Below are 9,140 nucleotides of genomic sequence, written 5' to 3'. Positions count from 1 at the left end.
CCTGTGGGGCTCCCTCCCTCCCTCCCTTTCACCTCCCAGGGCCTCCAACTCAGGCCCTCCATCCGGCCTGCATTTTTCCGGGTTTGATATCATTTTTTCCACTCTCCCGGCTGCTGCCGGCTGCCTCTGCCAACTTTCCATAACTATAGCCCTTCCCCCATGACCACAGGGCCAGGACAGCTTGGGGTGGGGGAAGACCCTCCTCCTCTTCCCTTCCCCAGGCCAGAGTTAGGATGGGGAGATAAGTGCCTTCAGTGCCCGGCTGGCAAGACTGGGAAGGAGGGGTGTCGCAGCTGGAGTGCTTCACTCTTCCTTGGCACCGTGTTCCTGGTAGCAGGGACAGGGCCCACGTGGGGGGCTGAGGCATCTGGGCAGGCAGCTGTTTGGAGGCAGTGGTGTCAGCCATCAGGGACATGATGGTCTAAACTATTTGCATCTTGTTCTCCTCTCGAATTAGCGACACTCCTTCCCCTTCGCTGGAAACTCCTGACCTGACCCCTGAGGTCCAACCCCAGGCCCAGCCAGGCTGGATGCCTCTACCTATGACTTCCAGCACAGACATAGGAGGAGTCTGGGCCCTGGGGTCCAGTTCTTATCCTCACTGGCTGGGCGACCCTGGGATGCTCACTTCCCTTCTCTGGGCTTCAGTTTCCACATTCGGAAAGATGAATGAGTTGGACTAAATTGGGGGTTCATCCTGGGATAAATTGGGTTTTATGGAGTCACACCCACCCCCTTTAAATTGTATGCAAAATTGTGTTTGAAAGCTCATTTCTGGGGACTCCACAGCTTTTTGTCACATTCTCCAAGAGGACTGTGGGTAAGTTGGATACAGACTATAGTTTAATAAGCCTGGATTGGAATCCTGGCAACTTCACTTATAGCAGCTGTATGCCCTAGAGCACGAGCCTTCACTGTCCTGAGCCTCAGTTTCCTAATTAGTACACAGGGGTTATGAGATTAATAGTTGCATCAGTTTAGTACAGTCAGCTCTCAACAAACATCAATTATTTTAACGCCAAGATGAGTGCTAAGATTCCTTCCAGGTAATATTTTATGAATCTATCATCTAAGAAAATGGGTTAATAAGTAAATAGAGGTCATCACACTGAACTAGCTGTTTGTACTCTACTGGGTCTCCCTCAAAGGCCCCGGGCAGCGGCTATGCCCAGTGGTTCCAAGAAGGGCCTGAAAACAGAATTGGTCTAACGATTTTGACTGACCCCAACACAGGTCAGCAGGCTAACCCAATCTGCAGCCAAGATAGGAGAGGAGGAGGTGGTGACACCTAGATGAGCCCCAAAGAAGAGGTCTGGGCTTTTAGACGGGACATCCTTCTGGCTAGTTTATTGTGCTGGGTTTCTGAGGGTTGGCCAGAGGCCAAGAATAAAGAAAATTTTTACAAAAACACACGCCCTGCGTAAAAAAAACCCTACTTTGTGCTCGGCTGGGTCTTCGGCCCCATAGTCTGTCCATCGCTTCCCGGACGGTGGGTCCCTGAAGTTGTGGCTCCGGGAGATGCTCTGGCAATCGGGGCAGCGGGCAGGCAAGGCCCACGAGCCGCATTTCAAGCTTTTGCCCCTCGGTGGCGTCAGAGGAGCTAAGCGTGCACCCCAGGGTCTTGCCACTTCTGGGAGGGCGGGCGGTTTCAGAGCACGGCCAGGTTGTGGCAGGACTTGGAGCGGGCCTTGAGTGCTCGGCGGCGGGCGCTGCGGGCTGTCAGGCGTGCCAGGAAGCGACGAGCGCGCTGGCCGAAGCTCGCCCGCCGTCGGGGCGCAGGTGACTCCCGGGCTGCGCTGTCCCGGCGGCGCAAGCGCAGTTGGCGCACCACGCCCTCGAAGAGCTCGGCCACGTTGTGCTGCAGCGTGGCTGAGGTCTCGATGAACTTGCAGTCGAACACCACAGCGCAGGCGCGGCCCTCTGAGGGGGCGGGGTCAGGCGGGCGGAGGGGAAGAGGAGATAAAGGTAGGAAGAGGAGATAAAAAGGTAGGAAGAGCCGTGTTCAGTCTCAACCAAAAGCAGTTTTTTTCCTTTTCCATATATTGTGCTGGTGCCAGAAGACTCAGAGATGAATGAGGTCTGGCTTCGAGGAGTTAGTTTGCAGCCTAGTGACTGATACTGGTGGCAGAAATGAGGCTGAGAATACAGGGAGGCTGGGACCAGGTAGGGAAGTGCCAGGTAAGGAAGGGGTCTAATCTGTGTCAGAATTATATGGGGGAGCTTGTTAAAATGAAGATTCCTGGGCCTGCCCGCAGAGATTCTGATTCAGTAAGTTTGGGATGTGGTCTTGGAACCCGCATTTTAACAAAATCTCCTGGGGTTATGTTTTGCAATTTTGAATGTCTGCTCATAAAGCATATACTCTTGCATCTCCAGCATGCCACTGGGCTGGGAGGCAAGAGCCTGGGTTCTAGTCCTTAGTGGCTGGTGTTCCTCTGGAATTGGCTTCCCTTCTCTGGGTCTCAGATTCCATAATTTTTAGATTGCTCCCTGTAAGTAGGGCCATTTAAAGATCTTTACGGGTCCCACCTGATATATCAAACATATTAAAATATTCACCATCCCACTTCAAATACAATTTATATATAACTTTACATGTGTTGGTTTGTATTTGCAGGCGGACGCAATATCATGTAGACAAGTAAAGTTTTCTGAAATCTGAATGTATAAATTTCTCTATTTGGGAGCCAATAATTATCTTTTTCAGGTCTCAGATGTAAGCCCTTGAAAAGCCTATAGGACTAGGCCTAACATGCCTGGTGGATAAAGTATCTCTGATTAAGGGCATGGAGGAGCCAAAGGGGAATTTTTAAGCAAAGAAGTGACAAGGCCAGATCTGGTTCTGGGAAACTGGCAGCTGGTGAGGAGAACCGACTGGGGATAGAGAAGTGTGGGGGCTGGCCCAGGCTAAAGTGGAGATGGCTGGATGGGGTGGAGGCTGTGGGAATGGGGGGAAGGGAATGTGGGGTTAAGGGAGGTGGATCTGAAAGAATTTGGGGACTGGTTTGGGGGAGTGAGAGAGGAGGCAGGAATGGTTCCTAGCTTTCAAGATTAGGCAAGTAGACGCAGGATGGCGGGGGTGGGGGTGAGGGAGGCAGACAGTCACTGAGATGAAGAGCTTTGGAGGAGGAGCAGTGACAGGCTGAGAAGAATGTGGAGGAGGGTAGAGTGGGGATCTCACCTTCCACGGAGACTTCTCGGCAGCGTGCCAGGTCTGCCTTGTTGCCTACCAGGATGATGGGCACGTGGTCCGCCTGATGTGTGCGCCGCAGCTGAATGCGGAGCTCAGAGGCACTCTCGAAGCTGCCTCTGTCTGCGATGGAGTACACGATGACATAGGCACTGCCCACCTGCAGGCATGACTCCTGGCTCCAGCTTTCATCCTGTAGGGGAGGGACCCCAGGCCCATCTTCAGAGGACACAGAGACCCTGGCTGAGAAAGGGGCTGTGATGGTCTAATGGGTGGGATGGGCTGAGGTTTATACTTAGGATAGGCTTGGGGGACAAATTCTGCCATAATTCCCTGTTCACCTTAGGAAAACCACTGATCTCTAAGCTTCAGTTTCTTCGCTTGAAAAATTGGGCTAATGACACCATCTCAATACATTCTCCCATTCATTGGTACCTTCTGTAGGCTGGGCACTGGAGACAAAACAAAATTATTTGGTTCTTCCTGCTAAGAAGGTATGCTGTTTAGCTGTTCTGGCTTTACCTGTTTACCTCTTGTCTGGTTTCTGAGGAGGGTTCAGTCAGGCCAGACAGTCTTTTTGGCCTCCTGCAGTCTTCTCAAAAGAAAAAAAATGAGAGGGAGAGAAGTGAAGATGGAGGCTGACTTCAAGTGAAGGCATTTTTCAGGACAGTTTTGGGGAGAGAGAGTGAGAGAAAGACAGAGACGGAGAGACAGACAGAGAGAAAGAGAGAGAGAGAGGAAGGAGTAACTGGAATGTGAGGGAAGGGGGTATGAGACGCACAGGCCATTTTAGGAAGTGGAGCCCTTGCAAGTTGTTTGACCAAGGAAAGAATTGGAGTTATTTTGCTATTCCATTTTGGATGGTGATCTGTTGTCAGGGACAGCACTCTGAGACTGGACCACCTGGGTAACTTTATAAGTGTTTAAGGAGACACAATTCCTGCCCTCCAAAGCTCACAGTCTGGAAGGGAGGCTATGGAAATGGAGAGTTATAATGCAGTGTGATAAGTATCCATATGCAAATGGCTGGAGAAGCCATGTAGGTGGGGGAGGCCAGAATGACTCACCTGGCAGAGTGTGGGAAGGCTTCACAGCGGACCTGAGTGGGGTTGAAAGGATGAACAGGTTGGGCAGGAGAGAAGAGAGTGGGTCAGGAGTGGGAAATACCGAATGTGGCGGAGGCATGTTTGTGAGGGGGGAAGGAGCTAGAAGTTTTCTGATAACCAAATAAGATAGATGAGTAGGAAAGCATCAGATCCATAGTCAATATCATTGTCAAAGGGGCTAAGTTCTCAACAGCCATATTGATCCTTCCCCAGGCCGAATAACTGTGAGCTGAGTCAGACAGATGTGGGTTCTCAGCTTTGACTATGGACAGGATCCTTCCTCTCTCTGGGTCTCAATTTCCCCATCTGTAGCATGAGGTGGGTCTTCACCATTCATTCACTCATTCACTCACTCATTCATTCATTATTTTTTTTATACTCTCTCCATGTGACCCTGATGGTCAGTCAAGCTGGGGCACTACTGGATGAGCCAAAGGCCCACCCTGTTCTGTCAGATTCTGTCCCTGACCTCTAACCATCTAGCCCAAGGATGGGAAGGATGGAAGCTTATTTCAACAAGGCTGCTACTGTGTGGACCCTCTTTGATTCAGTTACCCTATTTTACTTGTAGGAAAACCATGGGCCAGAGGAGAAAACTTTCTCAAGGCCATGCAGTCAGCTGGGCACAGAATTCCAGTTCCTGCCTTCTAGTCCAGTACTCTTTCTCCTCTGTCTCCCAAATGGGACTCCCGCGCTGATCACGATTCTTAATTCACTGGATTCTTCCCCATAGATTCTCATCTGCATCCAAAAAGTACCCCTCCCTTACCAGTCTGTGAGCTCCATGGAGTCAGGGGATGTGTCTGCCTTATTCACTGCTGGGTCTCCAGTGTCCTGGCCCATGGTATATACCCAGCAAGTGTTTTTTAATGAACAAATGAATGAAAGAGTGGACCCTCAGCTGGAGGTTCAGAAGGTGATGCTCCCAGCAAGGATGGCGTGGCAGTCTCAGTGCATAAAATTACAGGTTCTGGGGTCTTATAGATCTGGGTTTGAATCTATTTGCTATCTGAGAACTTTGGACATATTACTTAAACTTTCAGATTTGATTTCCTCATCAGTAGAACGGGAATCAGAAGAACACTCACTGTATAGTTTTTGTCTTGACTGAATGTCATAATATATGTCCAGTGTTCCATAAATGTCAGCTGCTGTTAGGAGAATCATCATCATTATTATTATGTTCATTTGGACCTGCATTTTCTTTTTAAAGGTTTTGGCCATACATATCTTTCATCCATTGCTTTTGAGCCTGTCACTGGAGCTGTCACCCATTCTTGTCAAGCCTTACAGGGCCTCCCTGAGTGTTAGGGGAGGGACCTACTCCTTAGCAAGATGGGATCTCAGGTGCTTTTTAGATCCTTCTCTTTGCTTAGTTGTATTCTTCAAAGTTCTATAGTGAAACATGTATTACCTGCATAGCCAGAAAAAAGAAAACTCAAGCACAATAAGAAAAATATAATAGAGATGTGTCCCTGCCTGCTCCTCTCTACCTGCTCTGGAAGGGGCTAGGGAAGGACACCCTTTGGTTTCCTTTTTTACTAGCTACCAAATTATGATTAATAAGAATTATCATAATTTACAATTCTTTACCCATGTTCAGCATTTTTTAATGCTCCAAATTATGCTCACCTCTGTGAAATTGCATAAGAACTTAAAAAAAAAAACAAAAAACAGCTGGTAAGGCAGGAATAATTGACCCATTTATCAGGGGAGAAAAGTGAAGCTCAGAGTGGGTAAGTAAATTGAACAAAGTCACACAGCTGGTAAGATAAAGAAAGGGTGGTTCAGTCTCAGGCATTTTGATGCTAAATTCAGTGTTCCTTCCTCTGCACAATGTAGACGGGTGGAGTGGGATGAGGGTGCTAATAAGAGGGGAAGGCTTGCAGGAGGAGAAGCACATCTTGGGATGGCTACAGAGAGGGAACCAGTGGAGAAAAGGGGGTGAGGGTCATGAGGTTCTTCTGTCTTTGGTTGGAAAGGCAGACTGGATCAGGCTGGGGGTGGGGTGAATGCACAAGCCATGGGTTTTTTTGGGGGGACGAGGCTGAGAATGGCCCCTGTCCTGTCCCTATTCTGTAGTGTCATAGGATGGGATAGGAATCTGGTACTAGGCTCAGAAACCCTACCCCCAAATCTTGCTTGCTGTGCCATACCAGTTTCTCGGCCTCCCAGGTGTCCATGACCACCAGCGTGGTGTCCTCTCCATCCACCGTGAGGGTCCTCTCGTACACATCTTCTGCAACCGAGGGAAGAGCTGGATCTCAGGGGGAAGGAGCAGGCCTGGGGAGGGTGTGGGCCTCCCTAGACCCCCTTATGGTCACAGCACCCCCTTCACTTCTCCTTGAAGAGCTCACCACTTTTTTTTGATGTCTGTCTTTCCTGATAGGTCAAGAGGCTCCATGAGGAGCCCATGTCTCCCCAGCTGTCAGCACAGTATCTGGCATATAGTAGGTGCTAAGAAAGCTTTTGTTGGTTTGGTTGACTGAATGAATGTGGGGTAGTGGGGTTAAAGTTGAGCTGGGAATTCTCCCAGTCTCGCTGTGTCCCTGGCTTACATGCTTCATGCTGGTGACGTTATATTGTTTGGGCCTCAGCCTTCCTATCTGTCACACCGAGACATTTGTATACCTCTCATATGGGTTCTCACTCTTAGAGGGGTCAAGCCTGGAGAAAGGATCTGGTCAGAGTGTCTCCACCTTCTCTTTGCTCTTAACTGACTTGCGTCCCCACTCACCCTGTGTCCTCTCAGCTAATCATGCAGGGACCCACCTTCATGTCCTCTGTCCTGTCCCTGTCCCTCATCGTCCTGGGGCCTCTGAGCCTCTCAGCTCACTGCATCTCTTGGGAATAAAGGAACCCAGAGCCCAGAACTTGGAGTCTGGAAATCTCCATTTTGGACAGTATTTTAGCTTTGCCGTGGATCGTGGTAGCCATGGATGGTTGTCTATGGAGCTAGGATGGTCCAAGACTCAGGGGGAGAGTTGGGAGCTAGGGGTTTCTGAGCTGGGTGGAAGTCCACCATTTCTTTACACGACACTTAAATTCTAAATCTTTCATCCATGATAAATTGGTGAATTTCTCATTATTCAAGGAATTTCCCTCCCGTAGACCATTGTGCAGGCACTGCACAACTCTAGGGGGCATATTCACTTCATAGTCTATGTGAATGATGCCCCTTAGAGTTGAGCAGTGCATGAATTGTACAACTGTTCTTGGCAGCCTTGTGCCTCTTGATGACAGAGCTTTCTCTTCTTTGGCCACATCCCAGCCCAGCCCACAGGGTCCCTACCTCCCAGCTGTTCCTGGAGGTCTCGCTCTTGCTTCCCTGCAAAGAGGCTGGCCAGGCTGGTCTTCCCTACGCCAGGATCTCCAAGCAGTACCACGCGGTAGAGGGCCTCCCAGGAGCCTTCAGAGTCGCTGGATTCAGAGGACCAATCGTTGGGGGCAGGTGAAGGTTGCCGGGTGGGAGGGTTGAGGGAGGCTGAGTGGCCCAGACGGGGATGTTGGGGTTGTGCGGAAGTGGAGGGCGCTGTGCGCAGGCCAGGCTGGTGACCGCGGGAGGACAGGGGCAGTGGAGTGCTGGCTCGCCGTCGCAGGGGAGTCTTTGCTTCTTGCTGAGTGTTTAGCGTCATCCTTGAGAGGGGGCTCCGTCCTTCCGTCTTTCTAATGGTTGTTTTGAGCCACTTCTCTAGGGTCCTGATGAGCTGTTGAAATGGCTTCCTCCAGAGTCCCCTCTTGTTCAGATAGGAGGAGGAGGAGGCGCCTCAGCTCCTTGGGGTGGGGGCTTTCTGGCTTCAGGCTCACAGTATGACTGGGTCAGGCTGGGGGTGGGGTGAATGCACAAGCTGTGAACACACACATGCATGCGCACCCAGAGGCCGTTTCCTGTGCCTTGAGGATGACCCACTCCCCCGCGACACACAGGCCAAGGGTAGCAGCGAGGTGGGATGTTCACACTGGCACGCATACCTGTGTACACAGACCTGCCCCTCCCATTCAGAACACGAGACCCATGTTCTGAAAGGCACCTGAATTGCCCTGTCCACCCCTTCCACAGATAGGGGGTTGGAGTACGGAGGAGGGTTGAGGGCCCCTGGGGGGTTCACTTCCGCTGCCCCATCTTATGAAGGCTGAGGAAGAGGCAGGATTGGGTGCGTTGGTACTCGGCAGGGGAAGGAAAGGGGGGGGTCTGGGGGTTCCCGCGGTAACCCGAGCGCCTTGGTGCCATGGGAACAGCGTGTCCGGCCCGCCCCCTACGTGAAAAATTCAAGAGAGGCTAGCTCGACGGCCTCTAGCGGCTGTTGGGGGGCGGGGGCTTAGAGGCAGCCTGGTGCAGGACCGTGACAGGACAGAGTCCTGACGGGAGGGGGTGGGGGTGGGGTAGGGTAGGGGAGAGAAGGTAGGGGAGAGGCGGGAGGGGATCTACAGGGCCCCGGAGCGCATGTGCCACTCCCGGAGTCTGAGTCGGGACTTACCAGCTCGGGGTCTTGGGTGTGAGTACCCTGATCTGGGCGAGTTTCTTATCCCGGCCTCCCCAGCCCGCCGGGCCCCAGGTGGAGGACACTCACCCTTGGGATGCGGGTTCGAGATCCCCCCAGCCCTGCCTGCGTTGCAGCACTCCCCATGCAGGCGCCTGGCGAACTCCGCTCCAACTTGACTAAGTTGGCGGCGGGCTGCGCGGGCCTTTACCTCGGCGTGGGGTGGGGATCCAGGGTCCCCGGCCCGCAGCTGCCGGGTGCTCCAGGCTGTACCACCGCCTCCGCACTCAGCCCCTTCAGCGGGTCCTGCCCCGCCTCCCAGAAGGGGGAGGAGCCGCGACCCCGCCCCGTCCAGCCCCGCCT

The 9,140-nt window shown here is 52.0% G+C and overlaps 1 protein-coding gene across 1 annotated transcript; it reads right to left on the bottom strand.

The window, feature by feature from the left end:
- Window positions 1-1,641: 1,641 nt before the first annotated feature.
- On the bottom strand, window positions 1,642-8,914 carry REM1 (RRAD and GEM like GTPase 1). The gene is made up of 5 exons (XM_011380131.2): window positions 8,868-8,914; window positions 7,589-8,120; window positions 6,453-6,535; window positions 3,182-3,383; window positions 1,642-1,920 (listed from the first exon to the last, which is right to left on the bottom strand). Exons 2-5 carry the CDS (start codon window positions 7,929-7,931, stop codon window positions 1,649-1,651), a joined length of 900 nt encoding a protein of 299 aa, XP_011378433.1. The 5' UTR covers window positions 7,932-8,120; window positions 8,868-8,914; the 3' UTR covers window positions 1,642-1,648.
- Between the last annotated feature and the right edge of the window lie 226 nt (window positions 8,915-9,140).

Source organism: Pteropus vampyrus, unplaced genomic scaffold (assembly GCF_000151845.1).
Source record: "Pteropus vampyrus isolate Shadow unplaced genomic scaffold, Pvam_2.0 Scaffold388, whole genome shotgun sequence".
Taxonomy (NCBI): domain Eukaryota; kingdom Metazoa; phylum Chordata; class Mammalia; order Chiroptera; family Pteropodidae; genus Pteropus; species Pteropus vampyrus.
Note: the sequence above shows the minus strand (reverse complement) of the source record. Positions and strands in the feature narration are given on the sequence as shown.